The sequence below is a fragment of the Pteronotus mesoamericanus genome, unplaced genomic scaffold (assembly GCF_021234165.1).
Source record: "Pteronotus mesoamericanus isolate MK-2021 breed Mesoamerican mustached bat unplaced genomic scaffold, CSHL_Meso_final scaffold_507, whole genome shotgun sequence".
Classification (NCBI taxonomy): Eukaryota; Metazoa; Chordata; class Mammalia; order Chiroptera; family Mormoopidae; genus Pteronotus; species Pteronotus mesoamericanus.
In genome coordinates this window covers 617,259-629,075 of record NW_026555319.1, presented here as the reverse complement: position 1 = coordinate 629,075, position 11,817 = coordinate 617,259, and the positions used below count along the sequence as shown (strand labels likewise).

The 11,817-nt window shown below is 69.6% G+C and overlaps 1 protein-coding gene across 1 annotated transcript; it reads left to right on the top strand.

Annotated features, from left to right (window-relative positions):
- Positions 1-328: 328 nt before the first annotated feature.
- MMP17 (matrix metallopeptidase 17) lies at positions 329-10,594 on the top strand. The gene is made up of 9 exons (XM_054593912.1): positions 329-383; positions 1,005-1,134; positions 1,550-1,833; positions 2,198-2,374; positions 3,478-3,577; positions 4,852-4,934; positions 5,030-5,182; positions 8,204-8,461; positions 10,269-10,594. Exons 1-9 carry the CDS (start codon positions 344-346, stop codon positions 10,592-10,594), a joined length of 1,551 nt encoding a protein of 516 aa, XP_054449887.1. The 5' UTR covers positions 329-343.
- The last annotated feature ends 1,223 nt before the right edge of the window (positions 10,595-11,817 follow it).

Genomic DNA, 11,817 nt, shown 5'->3' with positions numbered 1-11,817 from the left:
CGCACGGCAAGGCGGTGCCGGGCGCAACATGAACCCGGCCCCGGAGTCTGGGCTCTTCCCGGGCACCCTTGGCCCGCCCGCGACCTGACTCCTCCAACCGGGGTCTCGGCCCGCTGCGCTTCTCAGCGCGGGGTTCAGGCCTTGGGCCCTGACGCCACCTCAGGACGGGGCCAGCGGTGTCTCGGGGGCGGAGGGGGGCTGGGCGGGGCGCGGCCGAGACCCCCTCCCCTCACGCCGCTCTCTGCCCCAGGAGTGGCTGAGCAGGTTCGGCTACCTGCCCCCAGCGGACGCCGCCCCGGGGCAGCTGCGGCCGCAGGAGGAGCTGTCCAAGGCCATTGGCGCCATGCAGCGCTTCGCCGGCCTGGAGGCCACCGGCGTCCTGGGTCAGTCCCGCAGCCCGACCGCCCCGGCCTCTCCGCAGCCCCCCTCCGTCCCGGGCTGACGCCCCCAGCTCCTGTGGGGGGTCAGGGCAGGACCGAGGGGCCCCACACCGGGGAGCCCCTCCGGAGTCATCCTCGACGCCCCCGGCCGTGGGCGCAGCCACACCCAGACCCAGACCCCTCCCCGCACCGCGCGGCCGGGACTCACACCCCAAGCTGCGCAGCCAGGCAGCCGCCCGGGGCCTGGCCCGCCCCTGCCCTGTGGGGTGCCGGCCGGTGCTGCCCAAACGCCCAGCTTTCCCAGGGGAACCGGAAATCTGGGGACTTTAGTGAGCGCCCCACTTTTTACACGCTGGCAGTGAACTCCAATCATGCAAAGACCCCCTCGGGTCTGTCCCAGGCCTCTGGAGGGGACGCGTGTGCGGCACACGAAGTGCAGGGAAAGGTCGCTACGCGGGTCCCCGTGGGGCCCTGTGGCTGTTCACAGCCCTGCCCCAAGGTAGACGCCTAGAGTGACCCCGTGCCCCCGGAGCGGGCGCGGTAGCTGCGGCCAGCCCTCAGGGCGGCTGGGCCTTGGCTGGGGGTGCGCTGGGCCTGGCCCCTGAGCCCCGCCCACCCCTGCAGACGAGGCCACCCTGGCGCTGATGAAGACCCCACGCTGCTCCCTGCCGGACCTCCCGGCCGCGGCCCCCGCTCGCAGGCGGCGCCAGGCTCCAGCCCCGGCCAAGTGGAACAAGAGGAACCTGTCGTGGAGGTGGGTGGAGGCCCCCGCCTGTCCCGGGCTCAGCATCCGGGGCGGCTGCTGAGACACACGCACACCGGGCCGTCAGTCCACGGGCCTGTCCTCTCGGCTCGGGAGGCGGACGCCCGAGGCCCCCGGCCGCGGGGCTGGCTCCTCCTGGGCTCCGAGGGAGAGTCCGCCCCAGCCCCGTCCCTGCACCCTCGGGTGGCCTCTGTGTGTGTGTCCTCCTCTTTCGCTCTGTGGATTTGGGGTTCCCCGCAAGTCCAGGGCGGCCTCCCCTCATATCCCACTGCAGAGCCCTCCGTCTCCGCAGGTCCCGACCCCCGGCCCCGCAGGGGGCGTTCCAGGGCGCAGGCTGCCGCCTGGGGTGGGGGCGCCTGGCCTCTCCCGGTGACCCGATCCCCGGCTCTGGCCCCGCCTGCCCTAGGGTCCGCACGTTCCCGCGGGACTCGCCCCTGGGCCGCGACACCGTGCGAGCGCTCATGCACTACGCCCTCAAGGTCTGGAGTGACATCGCGCCCCTGGACTTCCACGAGGTGGCCGGCAGCGCCGCCGACATCCAGGTGGACTTCTCCCAGGCCGACCACAACGACCGCTACCCCTTCGACGGCCCCGGGGGCACGGTGGCCCACGCCTTCTTCCCGGGCGACCACCACACTGCAGGGGACGCCCACTTCGACGCCGACGAGGCCTGGACCTTCCGGTCCTCAGGTGCGTCCAGGCCGAGCCCTGGGGACCCTGTGTGGCCCGGGCCCCGACAGACCCCAGGGTGTTGCGGGGGGGGCCACGCCGAACCCCTTGAAGACCGAGAAGCCGCCGGGTCCTCCTTAGATGTCCAGGCCCCAGGGGCCCCGCCGGCTGTCTCGGCAGCGACCCTGCCCCCCAGGCCCACCTTGGGCCATCAGGCCGGGGACGGCAGGACGCGGCTCCCTGTGTCCTCTGTCCCGGAAAGGCAGCTGCCCTCCGTGAACGGCGCGTGGAGCCGCCGTCCCCCCGCAGGGCTGCCGCTGGGCCCCAGACCGGCCCGAGAGGCCCCGTCAGGGCCCGCCCCGGCTCACGGCTCCCCCATCCCCAGACGCCCAGGGCATGGACCTGTTCGCGGTGGCCGTGCACGAGTTCGGCCACGCCATCGGGCTGAGCCACGCGGCGGCCCCTCGCTCCATCATGCAGCCCTACTACCGGGGCCCCGTGGGCGACCCTCTGCACTACGGGCTCCCCTACGCCGACCGCGTGCGCGTCTGGCAGCTGTACGGTGAGTGCCCCGCTCCGGGCGGCCCAGGACGGGGGGAGCCGGGCGCCCCCAGCCACAGAGGGGCTCTCCGGTCTGTCCACCCCACGCTCGGCATCCAGCGAGCACCTGTGCGGAGTAAACGAACGGTGCTGTCGCCAGAGGTCCCAGACCCGGCCCGGGGCCTCCGAGCGCGGGTGGTCCCCGCTGCCACGGCCAGCAGGACGGCGCCAGGCCCCGGGCACAGCACTGAGGTGTCAGACGTCGGGTTGTTCCCACCTGTAAGCTGGGAGCTGCTGTCCCTGCGGGGAAAGCTAAGGCCGCGAGACCCGCAGGGAGGGGCCGATGGGCAGCCCTGGCCCGGAGCCCGTGGAGGGGCGCCCTCTGCTGGGGAACACAGGAAATACAGCAGGAGGAGGCCCGCGCGGGACCGCGAGGCCACGGCGAAATCCCTGCCCACCCCCTGCGCCTTCCGAGGTCGCCCTCCAGGCCTCCCCGCCCTCACAGTCTCCCCCGCACCCGCCGCTCTTCGGTGTCGGGATCACATCGCTGTAGCAAAATGTACCACTTTAAAGTGCACAACTTGACAACTTTAATACACAGAGTGCTGTGTGGCCCCCGCCTCTGTGTCGTCCCAGGACGTCACCGCCTGTCCCCACCGGCAGCCGCTGCGCTGCCACCTCAGCGCCGGCCGCCACCCTCTGCCTCCATCCATCTGCGTGGCTTTGCCTGTTCGGGGCGTTGGGGGCCAGATGGCGCGTGGAGCTTCCTGCCAGCTCCTTCTGGGGAGCGGCCTGTTTCTGAGCTCCGACCACGTCCTCGCGGGCACCAGGTCCTCGTCCCTTGTGGGCAGAATGGCCACCTCTCCCCGCTCTCCTGCCGACGGGCGCCGGGCGCGTCCCCGCCTCTGGCCGTTAGGGACCGTGCTGCCGGGCGGGGGCACCCATACAGGCTTCCGCCTGAACGCCGGTTGGCAATTCGGGGTCAGCGCCCGGCACTGGCGTTGCGGGGGCGGGGGTGGGGTGAGGTGCCCGGGGCACCACAGGCCCGTCCGCCAGCTGCCTGGGTCCCCCTGGGGTTTGAGGGGCAGGCGAGCCGGGCTCCGTGCAGCCTCCCTGTCTGCACAGGTGTGCGGGAGTCCGTGTCCCCCACGGCGCCGCCAGACAGCGCAGGACCCGAGGAGCCTCCCCTCCTGCCGGAGCCCCCCGACAACCGGTCCAGCACCCCGTAAGCGTGGGCCCGTCTCCCCTGTGGCAGCCCTGTCCCCAGCAGCGGCTCGGTGTCCCAAGCTCCGGGCGCTTCTGAGGGAGCTCAGCTCTGCGCGCCAAGCCCTGAGCAAGGCTCCCCCCCACACCCCCCAGACAGTGGGGGGCACACCTGCCCCCCAAGCCCGGGCGTGCAGAGGTGTTGAGTTTCACGTGTGATGTCCTCTCAGCCTCTGTCCTCGTCACTCACGGGTGCGTGACGAGCACCTGCCCTGTCGCGTCACACCACCGTTTCAAAGGCTTGGGGTTCTCTGGGTTGGGGATTGGGGCAGGGCACACGGTGTAGGGCGGGGGTGGCTGGCCCCTGCTCCGCAGTGCAGGGGGCCCGTCGCTGGTGGCGGCTCGGTGCGGTCAGCGGGCCTCGCGCACGCACACGTGGCCTGTGCGTGGGCCCGGAGTCCGAGAGGCTGTGTCCCGGGGAGCGTCGGGGAGCTGGGCTGGACGGAGGCCGGGCGCAAGCCGCCTGCCTCCCAGGCTGAGCCCCGGAGGCCCCCCCACCACGCCCGCCTCCGGCCACCTGCATGTCCGCACAGCACGAGAAGCACAAATGCAGATATGTAGGCCTGTTTGCTTTTATTTGGTTTCACTTTTGTTTTGAAACCGGTTTGGAGCTCTCCTGGCTCCGCTGGGGGCGGCCCGGGTTCCCGCGAGCTCGGGGCGGGGGGCGGGGGGTGGCTCCAGCACCGCTTTTGTTTCACTTGTCGAATACGTTCCTGGGCCCAACGGTGCTCAGTCCTGAAGGCCCCGGGGGCACCTGCAGGGGGTCCGCCTCGCGGCCCGGCCCCCACCCCGCCCAGCCCCCCACCCCCGTGGGGAGACGGGGTCCCTGAGAGCGCCTGCCGCGCCCCGGGCCTGTGCCCTGCCGTGTGCCGAGCCCTGCGTCAGGTGGGCACCACAGGTCCTGGCTCGTCACCGCCGCCGCCGCGTGGCCCTGAGCCCTCCCTCGGGCAGAGCCACGGACCCGCGGCGGGGCCGCCGGCGCGATGGTCCGCGCATCAGCGGGCAGTGGCCGGTTGGCCCCGGAGGCCGCTGGCGCCCGTCCATGCAGGGGTCCCCGGTGCTCCACTCACCCCGGTCCCGTCCCGGCCGACGGACGGGGACCTGTTTTAATCTGCTTTTCTGTCTCGACGCAACGCCTCTGCGTCCCGGAGCGGCAGGCGCGGTGTGGGCTCCCTGCGACGCTCCCGCGGTGGCTCAGGGTGGGGCCGTGCGGCCCACCAGCTCCTCTGTCCCCAGGCCCAGGAAGGACGTGCCCCACAGGTGCACCACCCACTTTGACGCGGTCGCCCAGATCCGCGGCGAGGCATTCTTCTTCAAAGGTAACCCCGCTGTGTCGGGGCGCAGGGTCCGGCGTCGGGGCGAGGGGCCTGGGCCCGGGCCTGCGCCCCCTGCAGCCCCGCCGCTGTCCCCGCAGGCAAGTACTTCTGGCGGCTGACCCGGGACCGGCACCTGGTGTCGCTGCAGCCGGCGCAGGTGCACCGCTTCTGGCGGGGCTTGCCGCTGCACCTGGACAGCGTGGACGCCGTGTACGAGCGCACCACTGACCACAAGATCGTCTTCTTCAAAGGTGGGCGCCCCGCCTGGCTGCTCCCCGCCCCGCACCTGCCTTTGCCCGGGGCCGCCCTGTGCTTTGCTCCAGCGCCGCTGGGAGCCGCCCATGCGCTTGGGCACCGACCAGCGCGTTTGCTGAGCACCTACCTGGGCCCTGCACCGTGGGGCTCTGCAGGTCACGGGGGCCGGGGCACAGGGTCCCCACCCTCATGCGGGGGGCAGGGAGCACACGGTTAGCACCAGAAGAGCTGAGGCAGTTAATTCCAGTGGACCCGCGAGAACACATCCCAGGCAGCGGGAGCGGCCGTGCAAAGGTCCTGGGGCAGGAAAGTTCTGGCCGAGCCCAAAGAGGTCAGTGAGGCTGGAGCCAGGTGTGGGGCGCGGGCGCCAGGGCGGCCACAAGGTGCGAAGGAGCTGGGCTCTGTCCAGGTCTGGGTGTCGGTCCAGGGTGACGGGGCCACCAGAGGGGACATCACCGCCCCACCCACCCACGCTGGGGCCTGCCGTGCGAGGCTGGCTCCCGGGCAGGGCAGCTTCGGGTTAAACAGCGACTCCCGGCGGGCGGCACGGAGGCGAGCGGCTGAGGGGAAAGCGGGGCTGCCCCCGTGGCGCCCCCAGGGGTGTCGGGGACGGGGCAAGCCCGGGGCAGAGCCCTCCGCTCCCGACTGCACACACGCGGAGGCGGGAGGACGGGGCGTCCACTCCTCCAGACAGACCAGCCCCAGCTCGGGGCTGGAACACCCCGGAGTGAAGCCACCCTGCTGCAGGGCCCGACGCCCGCCCGCACCCTGCGGTCCCCCCGCCCAGCCTCAGTGCGGGCCCCGGCCACCGCGGCGAGCCTGCACGGGGGCGTCTCCTGGACGCGGCCTGCTCTCCGACGCGTGGAGGCCGCAGACCCCACGCTGGAACCCGCAGCTCCGGCTTTGCCCGTCGGGCCTGTGCTTTTGCTCGGCTGCCCCTCAGGGCCGCGCGCCCCGCCCGCCTCCCTGGCCACCCCAGTGCCTGTGTGGGGCCGCCATGTCTGTGCCCCTCCCCGGGGCGCAGGCGGTCCAGCTGCTGCTGGTCTCCTGCAAAGGATTTTTTGAAAATGTTCTTAAATGTGACTAAAAACACAGAACATGAAATTCACCATCCTACCCGCGGGGAAGGGCACAGCTCCGGGGCGTCGGCACGGTCACGCTGTTGTGCATCCGTCACCATGGTCCCAGGGGACACCGTCCCCGCTGAACCCCGGCCCCGGCCCCGGCGCCCGCCGCCGGCTCTCCGTCTCCGCGGCTCTGACGTGCCTGGGTCCCCGACCCGAGTGGGCTCGGGCACTGTGTTTCCTTGTGGGTCTGGCTGACGTCACTGATCACATGTCCTCAGGGCCCTCCGCTGGGCAGCGGGCGTCAGGGTCCGCTTCCTCTAAGGACCTACCTCCTTCCACGGTGTGGGCAGACCTCACCGTGTGTGCGCTTCACCCACCGACGGGCCCTTGGGCTGCATCCACTCGTCAGCCGTTGGGACGATGCTGCTGTGAACACGCGTGTGCATCTCTCACTTCGTGTCCCTGCTCTCAGTGCCGGGCCTCGACGCGGCACGGCGTTCGAGCCCCCGGTAATTCTGCGTGTGATTCTGCCTGCGGCCGAGCGAGGACCCCCCACGCCCTTTCAGAGGCCGCCCTCCGCCGCCCAGCTGCCCCACGTCCGCACCAGCACTGGTCGTTTGCGGGGGCTTCGGAGTGACCATCGCGAGGGTGTGAGGGGTGTCTGACGGTGGCTTTGGTGACATTTCCCGGATGGTTAGCGACACTGAGCGTCTTCCTGTGTGATGAGCGGCCATTTGAAGACCTTCAGTGAAACGCCTGTTTCTGCTCTTTGTCTCGCAAAGGATTTCTAAACGCTTCGCTGCGTCTTTTTTGCTGAATGACCAGGTTGATTTCTGCTGAGCGGAGGGCGGGCGCGCCGCCGCGCGGGCCTGAACTCTCACGGCCCCACGCGGCGCTGGCAGAGCAGCGTCACGGTGTTTCGGGAGCAGAGTCAAAGATGCACCCCAAAGCCTCTTAAAACCATTTTCTGAAAGTTCGGCATATGCATCCGAAGTTGTGGGTGACGTCTGGGCTCTCTGCCTGTGCGTGGAGTCCGACAGGGGCGCACACACGCCGGGCTAGAGCCTCTCGTCTTTGCCACAGACAGGCTCCCAGCTCCCGCCTCTCAGAGGGGGATCGGGCAGGACAGAGAAGGGGCATCTTGTGGGCCCCGACCTTCCCAAGTCTGCAGAGTGGCTGCCTTCTCAGAACCTGGGTGCTCAGGCGGCCCCACGTGGAAGGACCCCCTGCCAGGAGCAGAACAAGTGTCAGGCGCGGGGCAGGTGTCAGGCGCAGGGCAGGTGTCAGGCGTGGGGCAGGTGTCAGGCGTGGGGCAGGTGTCAGGCGTGGGGCAGGCGTCAGGCACGGGGCAGGTGTCAGGCGTCAGGCACGGGGCAGGCAGGCGTCAGGCACAGGGCAGGTGTCAGGCGTGGGGCAGGTGTCAGGCACGGGGCAGGTGTCAGGCGTCAGGCACAGGGCAGGCAGGCGTCAGGCACAGGGCAGGTGTCAGGCGTGGGGCAGGTGTCAGGCACAGGGCAGGTGTCAGGCGTGGGGCAGGTGTCAGGCATGGGGCAGGTGTCAGGCGTCAGGCACAGGGCAGGCGTCAGGCACAGGGCAGGTGTCAGGCGTGGGGCAGGTGTCAGGCGCGGGGCAGGCGTCAGGCGTGGGGCAGGTGTCAGGCGTGGGGCAGGTGTCAGGCGTCAGGCGCGGGGCAGGCGTCAGGCGCGGGGCAGGCGTCAGGCGTGGGGCAGGCGTCAGGCGCGGGGCAGGTGTCAGGCACGGGGCAGGTGTCAGGCGTCAGGCACGGGGCAGGTGCCGGGCCCATAGTAGGTGCTCAGTGAATGCTCGCGGGGACAGGTGGGCGCTGAGGGGTGGGCAGCAGGATCACATGGGGCGGGGCGGGGGGGAGGCGCAGGCTGGAGCCCCCGCGTGCAGGTGGGCTGAGCGCCTGCCGGCTCTTTCTCTCCCCAGGAGACAGATACTGGGTGTTTAAGGACACTAACGTAGAGGAAGGATTCCCTCGGCCCGTCTCCGACTTCGGCCTCCCACCGGGCGGCGTCGACGCCGCCTTCTCCTGGGCCCACAATGACAAGACTTATTTCTTTAAGGACCAGCTGTACTGGCGCTACGATGAGCACACCCGGCGCATGGACCCTGGCCACCCGGCCCGGAGCCCCCCGTGGAGGGGCGTCCCCAGCTCACTGGACGACGCCATGCACTGGTCTGACGGTGAGCCGGCGGGGCCCAGGGCGGCCGCGGCCCCCCCACCGCGGGCGGGCGTGGCGGGTGCTGGGAGCTGCCCTGAGCCAGGGGGTGCACTGGGCACCCGTGCTGCTGGCCCTTCGGGGTCCCCTCGCTCCGGCGCCGCGCCCTGTCCCCTCGTCGCCCCCCGACCCGGCAGCACGGAGTGGCCGCCACCCCCACAGAGGCAGCTCCAAGGGGATGGAAGCTTCTCCTACGTGGCTCTTTAAAAAAAAAAAAAGGCAAATCTTCTCTGTGTTATTTATTTTTACAAGTTATCTTTTAAAGTAATTTAGTCATTTTAGAGAAAGAAGAAGAGAGAGTCAGAGAGAGAAACGTTGGTTTGTTGTCCCGCTGACTCGTGTGTCAGCGGCTGGTCCTCGCCCGGGCCCCGACATGCGGGGCCGGACCCGCGGCCTCCGTGCGGCCGGACGACGTTCTCACCGCCTGAGCCCTGAGCTACCAGCCAGAGCCAGTGCAACCCTCTTCAGCGCGGGGCCTGCCCTGATGGGCGTGGCTCAGTGGGCTGGGCGGAGTCCCGCACAGTGAAGAGCCGCGGGTTTGATTCCCGGTCACGGCGCAGGCCTGCGCTGCAGGGTCAGGCCCTGGTCGGGGCACATACAAGAGGCAACCGATCCGTGTCTCTCTCACTAACCAACGTTTCTCGCCTTCTCTTTCTCCCTCGTGTTCCCTCTCTCTAAAAATAAAATCTTTTAAAAAATAAAACACCAGGCCCAAGACTTGATAGTCAGGTGCACAGTATGTGAAGTGTATCCGATTATTAAGAGACAGTCATGGCGCTGACTGCAGCGTGACGTAAACGGAAAGAAGGCTCGCACTCGCGCGTGCCCCTTGCACTGTAAACCCTCTTCAGAGCCCTCTCCCCCCGCCCCCGAAACTTCAGGTGTTCAAGCCTCCTTTCCAGGGAAACCAAACGCACCTGGGCGTGCCGGTGCTAAGGAGAAAGCTGATCGAACTCACTCAAAATCCACGTCACGAAAAACCCGCATTATCAAACAGCTGTCACAATCACCAGCTGAATCATCCTAGTGTATTTTATTGTCTTTTTCGCTTCTGTGTATCTCAGAAAATTGGCCGTTAAAGCAGCCAGGCCGAGGGAGCGCTGAGCGGCCCGCAGAGGCCCTCCCCGGGGCTGGCGTCTGATCAGGGCTGGGCCGGGTGGCGGGGGAGGAGGAGACACGCTAAGCTACAAAGGAAACTGTAGAATTATGAGAAGCGTACAAATTAAAAAAACACGTATGTGAGAACCATTAATTTCTTAGAATGTAGTGTAACCACAGCAAATTTAATAATGCATTTGAAAGCAATGCAAGCGACGTATCAAATGGCGTGATTGAGCTTAACTAGCACTTGGAAGCTCTTACAAGCTCTTCACTCGTTTGTTTGCATCCACTCCTTGGCAATCACGCTCCGTGGAAATGCTGGCACAGCGTCAGCGCTGCCTCAAAGGGCAGACTTCACCTTGGTGGCTGTCCGGCTGCGCAAGCCACTGGAAGAAACAAAACAGAACAGCACTCAGCCACGCCTCTCTGCTCGGCTTTCAAAGCCACGTCCCCGACGCCGCCGAGGGGGCCCGGCACGCAAGGGGCCCACCGTGTCCAGTAGGAAAGAGGCCGAGGGCGGCCGCCCCGAGCCTCCCAGGCCTGGGTGGCTGAGACGGGGACACCGACCCCGCGAGACAGTCCCGCCTGCCCGTGGCCCCAGCCCAGCCCCGCATCCCCCTGCTGTGCAGCCGGTCCGCGCACAGCTCAGCTGCTTTCCTTCTCGTCCCCAGGCGCCGCCTACTTCTTCCGCGGCAGGGAGTACTGGAAGGTGCTGGACGGCGAGCTGGCCGTGGCATCCGGGTACCCGCAGTCCACGGCCCGGGACTGGCTGGTCTGCAGAGACCCGCAGGCCGACACCGAGGGCGCGGACGGAGAGGCTGGGGCCCCCGCCCCGCCCGGGCAGCATGACCGGAGCCACTCGGAGGACGGCTACCAGGTGTGCGCCTGCAGCTCCGGGGCTGCCCGTCCGCCCGGGGCCTGGGGCCCGATGCCGGCCTCCGTGCTGCTGCTGCTGCTGAGCTCCCTGTGGACGGCAGCCTGGGCCCTGGCACTCTGACAGCTGGTGCCAGCCGGCGAGGGGACCGACGGTCACAGCCCGGGGCCACCAGGGCCAGGACAAGTGCCCCGCCCACCAGCACCCAAAGCAAGAGCTCCCAGGGGGCGGGCCTCTGGCCGTGGGGACCCAGCCTTGCAGCCCCGGAGCAGAGCCGCCCCTTCAGCCCCTGGGAGGAGCGGCAGCCAGGGCACGGCCCCTCTCGGCTGATGACACTGACTCGAGGGCACGGGAGCGCCCGCCTCTGCTTTCCTGCCTCTGCCTGCCAGGCAGGGGCCCGGAGAAGTTGTCCTTGCGGCCGGCAGACACTGGTCACAGGGCCCCGCTCACGGGCTGGGACCGGCGGAGTTGGAGCCTTCGTGCAGCGCCCCCGCCCGCACTGCAGCCACACTGCCCCCGGCCCCTGGGACGTCCACCTGCCCATGGGGGCCTCTGCCCCTGGTCCCCACCGGCTCGCCATCACCTTGCTTGAGGCAGCCTCCAACACTCAGACGAGCCCTGAGCTGGGGCAGCTGCGGGTCTCCTTCGGGACGGCTCCTGGCAAACGACCTCCCTGCCCCCTCGCTGCTCAGCGCAGCTCCCTGCACCCCCAGGTGGGGCCGGCAGGTGGCCGTCTCCCAGGTCTGGGCCCCGGACCTGCCAGCACTCAGGTGGTGGGGCTCCCCGGAAGGGGCCCCAGCTGGACGTGTGGGACGTGGCCACCAGGCCAGTGAGCCGCCCGCAGGACACCAGGGGGCAGCTGCCGCGCCCTCAGCTCCCTCTGCCCCGGCTCCAAGTCAGGACGGCAGCCTCCCGCCCACCCGGGGGGCAGGGGACCCCTCACCCCTGTTCCTGTGGGGTGGGCGCTGGGCTGTGAGGGGCCTCAGTGCCCGGAGCGACCGTGGGGTTCAGCCAGGAGGAGCAGCCGCCGTGAGGCTGGCTGAGAGGGAAGCTCAGGGGCGGGTCCGCAGCGGCCCCCCACCTGCAGGGCAGTGCCCGCTGCTTTGCGGGGCGTCCAGGAAGGGCCCCAAGCAGGAGCGGACCCCACAGGGGCGGGGGGGGACGGGAGCCGCAGGTGCAGGCACGGGGGCGGCTGCGTCCTGCCAGAGGGCAGGGCCGCCGCTGGGCTTGCAGTCGCTGTGGGAGCCGCCTCTGGGTGCCCCCACGGCCTGAGGGACGGGCGGGAAGAGCCCCACGCCTCATGGGGCCTCCGTCCGGCGCCCAGGGAGCAGGGCGGGGCCTGGCGC